A 12437-nucleotide genomic window follows, 5' to 3' on the forward strand; every position below is an offset into this window, starting at 1 on the left:
GATATCAGGAGGGTAAGGGAAAAGGGGGTGGGGGGAGAAAGGGGGAATCGATCACAATGATCTACATATAACCCTCTCCCAGTAGGACGGACAACAGAAAAGTCGGTGAAGGGAGCTATCGGTCAGTGTAAGACATAGAAAAATAATTTATAAATTATCAAGGGTTCATGAGGTAGGGAAGGGGAAATAGGAAAAGCTGATACCAAGGGCTCAAGCAGAAAGCAAATGTTTTGAGAATGATGATGGCAACAAGTGTACAAATGTGTCTGACATAATGGATGTATGTATAGATTGTGATAAGAGTTGTACGAGCCCAGATCTGACTTTAAGAGAAGAAACAAATGTCTCAGAAGAAAAATACACTGAAGGGGATTAATAGCAATTTAGATCCTAATTAAAAAGAAATGGTATAAGAACAGAAACAAATGAAAACCAGAAATAAAAGTTATCCTAATCAAATCATTATAACTACATTCCATATGACCAATGATAAAGAGAAAATATTAAAAGCAGGTAGAAAAATTAATGCACCTTAAATTCAAAGGAACAAAAAGAATGACTTATTAAAAATAACAAAAGCAGAAGACAGTAGATAGCTTAGAAGTGACTACATAAATCTAGAATTTTAAATAGCATATATCAAAGAACAAAGAATTAACCATCAATAGATCTTTACTATAGGAAATTTAAAGAAAGTCCTTTATGAAAAGGAAAATGATAGATGAACATCTGGATCTATACACAAACAAAAATTAGTGACAGTAAATATACGAATAAATAGAAAATACCCTTTTCTTATTTTAAAAGGCATTTTTTTAAAGGTACCAAACCACTCACTGCCATCAAGTCAATGGTGATTCACAGCGACCCCAGTGGGTTGCTGAGACCGTAAGTGTTTATGGGGGTAGAAAGCCCAGTCGGCCTCTCTTCGGCACTGCTGCAGGTCCCACACTGCAGAGCAAGTGGCTTGCAGCACAACGTGTAACCACTACATCAACAGAGCTCTTTAAAGATAACATTACTTAAAGCAAAAACAACTGTGGAGTTTAAAACAGACGCAAAATGTTAAAGAAAATGGCAATAATGTTACTTAAGAAATCAACAGAGGAGATAATAAAATAAAAAAATATGATTTATCCCATCCCACCAAATCCAGGAAGAAAAGAGGGGAAAGGGACTAAATGGGACAATCAGAAAATAAACACCAAAGGCACAGATTTAAACTCAACTATAATAAATACAAATGGTAAAAATACCTAATAAAAGCAGAGATTTCAGAATGGATAAGAAAAAGTACTGTGGTTCTTAAAATGAATCAACTTTAAAGCTAAAGTCACAAATAGATTAAAATGATGAACCATGTTAACATGATTCAAAACAACATATAAATGATTTTCTTCCATAGACGTCTCTTTCCTAGGAGCGTTGGTGGCACAGAAGTGTATGCATTGGGCTGCTTACGACAAGATCAGCAGTTCAAACGCAGCAGTTCCCAATTGGTCAGACAAAGATCCAGTTTTCTGCCCCCATAAGAGTCCCAGCTTCAGAAAGCTACAGAGACACTTGTCTGTCCTTAGGGCCACTGAGGCAGCACAGACTGATGATGGCAAAGAGGTTTCGAGACAACTCTTTCCAATTTCACTTTCCTCAAACCCTAAGACAGTTGTGTTTAGTATTTACTTCCTCCCTTGTTTTCCAAATCTGAATTTGAGAACATTTTTATTTAATGTTTTAAATATATATTTGTTTGTTTAAAATATATTTTTATTATGGTTAGGCCATAAAAGCCATACAGTATAAATTCAAGCCATAAGCCCTGATTTTACCTCTATTAGATCCACATTTCTGTCATGATTTAATATCATCATTCAACTATTTAATCAATAAGTATTCATCTAGTCTATACCTTATGCCAAGTATTGTTCTATATACTGTGTAATATCATGGTTGAGACAGCCTTGAGTTTCAATGTCGTCTCTGACTCTGTCTTTGAGAACTTTATTTAATCTCAGTTCATTCTCTTGTGAAAGAGTTGCAAGACCAGTCCCTGCCTCAGAGAGTTGGACTGTTGTGGAGATGAAATATGACTACATATGTGAAGTATCTGGAATAGTACCTGATACCTGATATAATGCTCAAGAAAAAGTAGCTATTGTTTTCCTCTTATGAGTCATTTGGGAAAACAGTGATTCTGTTGATGAGTGAAGCTGGTCAGAAAAAAACGCTAGGATACAAAAATGAAAGTATGCTATCTTAGTAACGTGATCTTTTCTGGGAGGGAACATACTTTGTGACTAGCCTTTGTGAGTTAGTAACAGTGATTTTGTAAATAATAAGCACCACATACACCACAGTGCGGCCGACCTTCCCTAAGCCTCTCGTTACTGGGACAGCATCAGTATGGATAGCACCGGCCCCCAGCACATTTCAGAAAAGTGTTTTGTGGTCTCAGTCAACGCTTACTGGCATTTGCATTTAATGCCCTACCTTGAGCATTTTCTCATCAAAAAGTGGCGCCAGGGCATACGGCATAATGTAATTCTGAAGAGATTTCGAAGACAGCACAGTTTTGCCTTCCAGTAGCTGTTTTGCAAGTTTCTTCAGAGCTCGGGCACGCCTGTGAATCTATGAGTTAAACAAAATATGAATTGATGAAAAATCTCACCTACTGCCAGCCGCATCTTTGTATCATATTCTTTTTCCACGAGAAGATGAAAGACGTGAAACACAGTCCGTGTGTTACATGAGCAAACACCTGTGCTGTGATTTGCTCCCAAAGCAGAATCCATTGATTTGTGGAACAACGGATTTTAAAGCATTTAAACTTCTTTCCAAAAGAGAGAGAGATGCGACACTATTATTAACCGTGGCTTGTCATGCCACCCAGGAAGTTAGGGTGCAGGAAGCGATCATCTTAGACGCAATGCGATGATGGCCGCCAGGACCCTGGTACGGGGAGCTGGATGCTGTCTGGTACATTAACATACATACGCCTTTCTAAGAAGCAAAGCCCAATGACGGAATGTCTGTCACACAGGCTGTAAGAGCGCAGAATTGTCTTTCACCTGAATGTGCTTCATATTCTCAAAGAAGTCCATTTCTGGGTCATGGTAATCAGTAAGCTGTACCAAGTCTTTAAATTCCAGCTGATCTGCAAAGGTTTGAATTAAACAGGAGAGCAGAGTGGTATAATCCTGTTGAAGAGTCTGAAAATAGGGAGAAGATAACATTTTAAGTTTTAATATAAATTAGCAATGGTGTCCTACATATTACCAAAAAACCCCAACAAACCCCCAAATTTAAGACAATAAAAAATAACAATAAAGGGTGTCCACAGTAAAAAAGCCAAATAATCATATGAAATCAAACATCATTGTTTTCCTTTCCATTCATACTACCCATTACAAATTGGATGAATATTTTCACAATCAAATATTTTTCTACAAAACGGAGGGAAACGACCAAAAAATTAAATAACTCCCTTTCCCGCCAGACGTTATTAGTATTTTAGAACAAATTTATCACTGCAAATCCTGTTACCTCTGTCTGACTCTTCAACCCTTTCCTCAGTCTCTCCAGGAGTGTACGATGAATGATTTCTCTGTATTCCTTCTCTGTGAAGTTCAAGGCGGCTAGCTTCTTAATAATACTCATCAAACACACGCTGGCGTTATCACTTAACGACATGTCTCCTAACTGGAAACAGGGGTAAATAAGTTATTGTGCGTCCTAATGATCACATGTGGTACTGGTCCCGGTGAAAGAACCTTCATGAAACTCGACCAATATCACCACTCAGAAATGCACAAGACCTCTGCGCCGCAGCACGAGTCAAACACAGGGCTGTAACAACGTAACAGTAGAATCACACCTACTGAGAAGTACCACTTACTATCCTAAAGTACTATCAGATGTTCTTTGAGGCTTACTTCCTAAATCAGGGAGAAGAAGTGGGAAAGACTAACCAGTTTTCAACATTCAATTTCCTGTCAGAATGACTAAAAAGGGCTTGAGAGCTGGGTTGTATGGTTGACCAGTGACTCTGATTTCCGATTTGAGGAAGGTAGTAGACTAAGGTGACCAGACATCCCGCTTTTGGCGGGACAGTCCCCATTTTTAACAATTTTTCCTGTGTCATATGGCGTTTTTAAAAAGTCCATTTTTTTAGGAAAGAATGCACGACAAGCTAGGGTATATGGTTTTTGGCTGCCACGTGGCTATTACGCAGGATATGAGTTTTATCAATGGTGTCCCGCTGGTGTCCCGCTTGACCAATGTTAAAATCTGGTCACCTTATAAGTAGACATAACAAAGGTGTTACCAACTTGGCCAAGGAGGTGGTGGTTTTGAATTCCTTGTGCTGAAATTGGACAGGAAATGTGCAAATGAGCCCCACACTAAGGGTCCTTAGCATCAGGGACTTCTACAGAATTACAAGAGGAGACTGATGCCACCAAGTAAAATCAAATCCACGGCCGCCGAGAGCAGAGCTGCTCCACACGGCTTCTGAGACTGAGTCTTCACAAGAGCCGCTCCGGTGGAACACGGGTAGGCTTGACCCACCCACTGCCAGCTGCAACCCCAAAGTGCTCAGCCCAGAGTGCCACCCAGGCTCCTGATGGCTATCGCCGGGACATGGGATTTATTTTTCCATCGTGGACTTTGATGTCAATTCAGCAACATGACACTGAAGACGGTCCAAATCCCGTTGTTTCTAGCATACAGCCTCAGAAGAAATGCAAGGTTTCAAATAACAGCTTCTCATTGCACTATTTTTATCAACAAGATAAAATTCATATACCATAAGACTCACCTTTTAAAGTGTTCAATACATTAGCTCTTAGTACACCCACCAAGATATGTAACTATCACCACTACCCAATTCTTTCGTTGGTTTGTTTTCACTATCCATTTCTTGAGTATTTTCATCACCCACCAGAAAAACTTACACCCACTAGCACTCCCTACCAGTCCTCATTTAATGTAACCCCTGGCAGGCCTCTACTCTCATGGAGAACTTTATTGATTTTTCAAAGTTCCCACAAATATTATTAGCAGAACTTCTCTTTCAAATCATGAGAATAACAATATAGTCTTTGCCAAACAAAAACTTTTTATAACCGAAAATAAAATTTTTGTACTACCTGCCTCTTTTTTGTACTACCTGCCTCTCAAACAAACCAAAGCAAACCAAACTAAACCAACCCAACCCAAGCTTTGGAGAAATTAAATTGCAAAACTGTATTAGAAACAATCAAAAAAGGACTCTTCTTTTTTTTTTTCCTTTAAAGACCTACCTCCAGATTATAGAAACAATTATGCATAACAGGAATTAGGTAATTAACGTCCACGGTTTGCATTTCTTTAATGTAAGACGTGATGCTCTGGAATGCTGAGAAGCGGACATCGAAGTTGATATCATCAAGATGTCTTTGATCAAAGGCATTAAGCTAAAAAAAAAAAAAGCCCCAAAACACCCCAAACACATAAATTAGGTGCATAAATCTTTAAAGCAACATAAATAATATTTCTGAAGCAAAAAAAAAATCTTTTTTTACCTTGACAACATCAGTAATGTATTTTAATCCACTCTCAAACTCAGAAAGATTCTACAAGAAAAGAAAGCACTATTTTAGTAATGAGTGAAACTTGAAGCTTTTATGGTTTCCTTCTGTCTTTTTACCTCTGTGCTTCCACATCAATGCACAAAGAAACACCATATTTAATAAACCTTACATGTTACAGTTACTAAGTCAAAGGATGATTTTGGAAGGGGGCAGGGGTGGGTAGGTGGGAAGTCAGTCAAAACAGTTAGTACAGACCTGGAAAATTGCGCAGAGCAATTGTCTCGGCAACTTGTTTTTAATAACTGAGAAGAGTCTTGCTAGAGGCTTGAGGAAGCTTGTAGGGTCCAAGCAATGTTTTAACAAGTTTTGTACGGTCACCAGAATATCAACCTCTGTCTCCTTAAATAAGATTTAAGAAAAGATCATATTTCAGTAATTTATAAAGTCACTTAACTTCTACTTTATTACAGCATAGAATTCAGGATAACAAATAGCGTACATGCAAAATTATTTAGCATTTTAACATATAACCCACATAAAGTCAAAAGCAGTTCTTTCAAGGTCCAACAGAGAATATGCATGATTTTTACAATGACAATTTTGTGTATTGTCAAGGAAAAAACCATCCAACAAAATGAGCTTGGTAAGAAAACCAGACACTTCTGGTTGTCTTCAGATGGGTGGTCTTTTAAACGGATTCCTCAGCGAGAAGAGATGCTCAGTGCTCTCTAAGTGAACTAGGTACTGGTGTGGGTGGCGCTTTGAATCAGGTCTGAAGTTGGATTTGAAAGCCTTATCTATGCCTGACTACTATAATACTATGTCTTTTCACTCATGCTTTGCCAGTGTTCTCCATAGGGACTATGCAGTGTACTTCTTGGGTTCCAAAGTAGTCACTCAGTAGTCACAGACAAGAAGTGAGAAACAGAAAACCTGGAAATGGAAGCTAGACAGAGCAAGAGAGTGCTGACTACCTGTCCTGTTGTAGTTGATGGCACAAAACCGAATGCCCATCTCTACCCCAACGTATCCCATCTATTTTTAAGTTCCTATTTCTGTATGAAGTCTTTTGGGACAAATACACGGTAGAATTTATTACCCAGTGAAAGTACTGCTTATTGCTTCTCAGCCTTTTGGCTAAGAGCAAGTGTAGAAAGTACTCCTCACAAATACACCTGGTGATAGAGAGCCACTTCAGAAAGAAGTAAATGGGTCTGTACCTGGGCAATATTGGCCCGGTGGAGGAAAGGAAGAAGAAGTGTAATAAGTAAAGAACTTTGTTCTTTGTCCTGCATAAACTTGCTGATCCTAAAGAAGAAAAACAAAACCAGACTTACAAAGAAGCTATGTAACTTAAGAACATTTACTTAAAAAGTCAAACTTATTAGAAAAAAATTTCCAACTAAAGAGTTGCAACATTCTAATGTAGGTGTACGCATAGAAAGTTTAACTCCACTTCTATTTCACATCAATAATAGGCTTATAGCTACTACTTTTCATTTTTTAAAATGACTTTCTTTTATGAAGCATATGGTGGATTTATTGTACATAAATGTTCATAAATGTTTAAAATATCAATATATTTATAAATGCATATATAAATATATACCATAGATACTTGAATATAAGCCGACCCAAGTATAAGCCAAGGTACCTAAACATTCAAAGCCCTGCAGTGTCAGCGGGGCTTTGAATGAACAGCAGAGGAACAGCAATCACCTGCGAGATGTTACACCTCACTGGGGTACCACTGACTCGTGTATAAGCCGAACCACAGTTTTTCAGCACATTTTTTGTGCTGAAAAACTCAGCTTATACACAAGTATATACGGTAATTTTTTCATTCACTTATTTATTTATAAATAGGTTTATTGGTACATAATCCACATATCATACAATTCAATAGTTCAATCTTATTATATGATTCAATAGTCTTATACATCAAGAGGAGCTGGACAATGACTGCCACAGTCAATTTTGGAACATTTTCTCCTTTCTTCACTGTTATTAGCTCCCCATTTCCCCCAAAGTCTGCTGCCCTACACCCAAGAAACCATTCAGCTAGAAACCATTAACCATTAATTACTGTCTATAAATTTATCTCAAATTTCATATACAGAAAAACTTATCAAACGGAAAGCAAACAACAAAAAAACAATTAATAACAAAGTAAATCAGAAGACGTCAAAAATAAAGCAAAACGTATTAAAATTACAACTTTAAAATGGGTCAAAAGGGAAATCAAACAATATGAAATTTTAACCTAGCTCCATCTGCAATAATCTACTGCTTTCCAAGGCTCTCTGCCAGGGTTCTTCATATCTCTGGTCAGAGGGGAGTCACCAGAGGGTTAATATCCATGGTTATTGTCCCTTCAATTAAACAAAATTTAAAACCTGAAGCAGCTTTAAAATGGAAAGGAAGGGGCATCAAATGACAAGACGTTACATTGGGATGTTCCATAGTTGACTTAACAATGATCTTTGTTAGAAAACAAGGCTATTTCCATTCCTTGACTATGGCCAGAGGGATTTCACTGGAGGCTTAATCAATGTGTGCATCCTGCAAATGGATTCTGGGTTCACCTGTCATCCAGTTTTTTGAAAACCAGGTGTTCACATTTAAGCTCTGATACCATTCTCTCCTTCAGATTTAGATGATCTTATTTACAATCCTTGGACTATATATGCTGCTGTGCTTTCAGGTGAACTTAGTTGATGCCTTACTAGATGGCTGCTTGTTTGAAGACAAGACTTTAAGACCCCAGACTCTATTCTTTCTGACAGCTGGGCACACCGTTAAGTTTGTTCACCACGTATAATTGAGTGCAAGCTCAAAAATCCATTCCAATAAATCTTTGGTTTATAGATGTCTCTCATTGACCTTAGAGATATCACTGTCAATCAATGTTAGAGAACATTATCAGTCATCTCCCTGGGGCTTAAGATAATGCTATTGAGGATGTTATTAATTTAGCCAATGGTATAGAATTTAAAACCCTGTTGAGATAAGAAAATTATGCAAAGAGGACCTGATGCAAGGGGCTTAAGTGGAGAGCAAATGCCTTGAGAATGATTGGGGCAGGGAATGTGCTTTATACAATTGATGTATGTATATGTATGGATTGAGGTAAGAGTTGTATGAGTCCCTAATAAAATGTAAAAGAAGAAAAGAGAAAAAAATGATTAGGGCAAAGACTGTACAGATGTGCTTTATACAATTGATGTATGTATAGGTATGAACTGTGAAAAGAATTGTATCAGCCCCAATAAATTGCTAAAATTAAAAAAAAAAAGAGATAAGAAAATTATGCAAGGAGAGGCCAGCTATGAACCGCAATACATGAATTGATTACACTCTTTAGTGACTGGATACTATTTACCATTGCCCGTGGGGGTTGGCAATGTAAATGGTGGATTTGAACTGCTGACTAAGCAGTTAACATTACCCCAATGCTCACTAACACAACCAAGGCACCTTTATGGGATTATATTTTACAGTACTACAATCTTTTTTTTTGACAAGGAAAACCTTGTTTTCTAAGAGCTGAGGCCATCACTTTAAGTGCTTTCTGTACAATATTTCGATATAACTCTTAACAATAGCCTGGCAGTGTAGGTTAACTCCAAGGAAACAGAACCCAAGAGAAATTAATATCAACTAGCTACAAGTGGTAGAGTACATCTCCTCAAGCCTGGTCTTCCTGGGGCTCACTCATCTCTCATAATTCCCTTACTTCATAGCCTGTGAGGAAATCTAATGAGTGCACTTACTGTGGCTTTCCATCCTACGTCACTTTGAGGGAAAACCAGCAGAAAAGACAGTGCAGAAAATGTCTAGAAGGTGGGAGCCGGGAGGGAGGAGAAAAAAAAAAAGAGGACCTGATACAGAGGGCTTAAGTGGAGAGCAAATGCTTTGAGAGTGATTAGGACAAAGAATGTACGGATATGCTTTATACAATTGATGTATGTATATGCATGGATTGTGATAAGAGTTGTATGAGCCCCTAATAAAATGTTAAAAAAAAATGTCTAGAAGGTTTTGGTCTTTATCTTGCTGCTAAAAAGAAAAGAAAAAGGATACTTTCAACAACTAAGCTCACCAGTCAATTTAAAGTTTAAGATGGAATAATTTCTTTCTTTCTTTTGTTTTTTTTTTTTGGGGGGAGGGGATCATTTCTTGCACCCAGGACCACCAACCTTGCATTACTAGACCTACTGTTAAATAGATTTGTTTAAAAACCCTTGCAAGATGTTCTTGATGCTTACAAAAACAAAACAAAGCAAAAAAACAATTAACTAAACCAACCAACCTGATGTTATAAATTATTTTTTCAAGTTAAAAAAATTATGAGGTTTTACATAACTCAAACCTTTAAACAAAATTTGCAAAGGCTAATAAACAAGCACATCTATCCATCTGTTTTTGAATCTTGAAATGGTCGTTCCTTCAACGGAGCACTGGTGGTGCTGTGGGTTGGCTGGTGGTTGAACCTACCAGCAGCTGCAGAGGAGCAAGATGAGGCTATCTGCTCCTGTCATGGTGTAGAGCCTTGGGAATCTCACACTGGGTACGTGTGAGTTGAAACTGACTCAATGGCAGGTCTTTTTTTTTTTTTAAAGAACCTTTTTGTTCCTTTTACAGGGAAATAAGACCTATATTAAAAATGGGGTATTTACAATTGATGTATGTATATGTATGAACTGTGATAAGAATTGTATGAGCCCCTAATAAATTGTTAAAATTAAAAAAAAATGGGGTATTTAAAATACTGAAACAGCTTTGGCTTCTTACCACCATGCTCAAACAATTGAGTGCTGCGTTAGGAAAAAAAAATAACAGCAACAAAACAAACCAGGGGTGGTAATAGTATTTTTACAAAGTATCAATATGGCACTTACTTTGAAAGAATGCCAAGTTCCTTGCTGACTTGAGCTCTATTTTTTTTCTTTTTCACCTTTTCTGAACTTATTGTGGTTTTGCTGAGATACTGAAGAATTGCAGGTACATGAGGTAGAATCAATCTTCCGCCAACTGTGACAGACTCTGAAATAGACAGTGATTGATGTTTTGATTTTAATAAACTGCTCTCTTAAAGCATAATTCTATCTTTCTAACCCCCCCCCAAAAAGCACCCAACTACTATGAAAATGTCATTGGAGTTTCAAGTCTAAAAATTCAGTTATTTCCCCCTTACTCACGATAGCTGTATCACGAGGTTAATTAAGACTGTACAAAAGAGGCCCCACAGTGTTTCTTCCAGCCATTTGGGTAACAGGAAAGGAATGCTGACACAATATGGACGGACGACTTCAAGGACGTAACTGGAAATCACTGGAAACCCCCCAGCAAGGAGGTCCCACTACTGCTGAGTTCAGGTGATATAAATTAGTATCAAGTTCCCAAGAAGAAAGATTTCTGAGCACAGACTGAGAAAAGCCCAATTCTGTTGACTTTTTCCTTCTGAACGAAAGCAGCTACCTCAGAAGTCACGGTCCCTCGTTTTGTAAGTACACGTACCGCCTGCGTTTTCTGCTGCAGCGGGGTAGACACACCCGGTCACTGGCAAGCTCGGAACCGTTTCGGTGGGCTCAAAATCTGGAATGTTCAGAAGGTCATCAACTATTTCCATCACAATACTGGCTGTGGCTTCGGACAGATTCTTTGCTGAGAGAATTGCAAAAACATTGGTCAAAATATCACACTCGGGGTGCCCCGGTTTCTGTTTAGCCAGAAAGGGGAAATATCTGCAAGAAAAACAAGAAGACAATCATCTCATTTTCCTCAATCTATTTCTTTCTGAAAAATGTTCCTTATAAATTTTTATGCTCAATGTAAAACACACATGTGCATGCAAATATGTGTTTGAATGTCTACAGTAAAACCCGTGAGAGTTGGAACCTTTCCGAGGAGGGAAAACTCAAATATTTCCCACTAAAACGAGTGGCAGAAAGTGCCAAGGTCCTGTTAAAGATGCAAAACATCGAAGCACAAGGCCACCCCATCAAGTTCTGGCTCGCACAGCTTTCACTGCATGTAAGGGCTGGTGTGTACGCCTACGTGAGGGTTCTTCAAACAATCTGTGGAAAATGGAGCTAAGAGACAACAGCATTTTTTCACTAGCTTTCTGAAGCTCTCCTCATATATGCATACACATACGCATGTGCACACAAACAATAAATCACCCATCAGTCCAAGTGGCAATACTGTATTTTAAAAATGATTTTATTGGGGGCTCATACAACTCTTATCACAATCCATACTACATCAATTGTGTAAAGCACATTTGTACATTCGCTACCCTCATCATTCTCAAAACATTTGCTCTCCGCATACGCCCCTGGCATCAGGTCCTCATTTTATCCCTTCCCTCCCCGCTCTCCTCCTTCATGAACCCTTGATAATTTATAAATTATTATTATTTTGTCATGCCTTACACTATCTGATGTCTCTCTTCACCCACTTTTCTGTTGTCTGACCCCCAGGGAGGGGGTTATATGTAGATCCTGTGATCAGTTCCCCCTTTCTACTCCACCTTCCCTCCACCCTTCCGGTATAGCCACTCTCACCACTGGTCCTGAAGGGATCATCTGTCCTGGATTCCCTGTGTTTCCAGTTCCTATCTGTACCAGTGTACATCCTCTGGTCTAGCCAGAATTGTAAGGTAGAATTGGGATCATGATAGTGGTGGGGAGGAAGAATTTAAGAACTAGAGGAAAGTTGTATGTCTCATCATTGCTACACTGCACCCTGACTGGCTAGTCTCCTTCCCGCGACCCTTCTGTAAGGGGATGTCCAGTTGCCTACAGATGGACTTTGGGTCCCCACTCCTCATTCACAATGATATGATTTTTTTGTTCTTTGGTGCCT

General features: G+C 38.4%; 1 protein-coding gene across 1 annotated transcript in view; it reads right to left on the reverse strand.

Annotated features, from left to right (window-relative positions):
- The window catches only part of UTP20 (UTP20 small subunit processome component), a 105598-nt gene that overhangs the window by 25086 nt on the left and 68075 nt on the right, over nucleotides 1-12437 (reverse strand). The window contains exons 30-38 of the mRNA XM_075551102.1: nucleotides 11088-11314; nucleotides 10469-10613; nucleotides 6788-6875; nucleotides 5823-5966; nucleotides 5559-5609; nucleotides 5298-5450; nucleotides 3541-3696; nucleotides 3066-3206; nucleotides 2488-2625 (exon numbers count right to left, since the gene is read on the reverse strand). Of these exons, the coding sequence (XP_075407217.1) occupies nucleotides 2488-2625; nucleotides 3066-3206; nucleotides 3541-3696; nucleotides 5298-5450; nucleotides 5559-5609; nucleotides 5823-5966; nucleotides 6788-6875; nucleotides 10469-10613; nucleotides 11088-11314 (1243 nt within the window). The remainder of the gene's footprint in view (nucleotides 1-2487; nucleotides 2626-3065; nucleotides 3207-3540; nucleotides 3697-5297; nucleotides 5451-5558; nucleotides 5610-5822; nucleotides 5967-6787; nucleotides 6876-10468; nucleotides 10614-11087; nucleotides 11315-12437) is intronic.

The sequence above is a fragment of the Tenrec ecaudatus genome, chromosome 6 (genome assembly GCF_050624435.1).
Source record: "Tenrec ecaudatus isolate mTenEca1 chromosome 6, mTenEca1.hap1, whole genome shotgun sequence".
Classification (NCBI taxonomy): domain Eukaryota; kingdom Metazoa; phylum Chordata; class Mammalia; order Afrosoricida; family Tenrecidae; genus Tenrec; species Tenrec ecaudatus.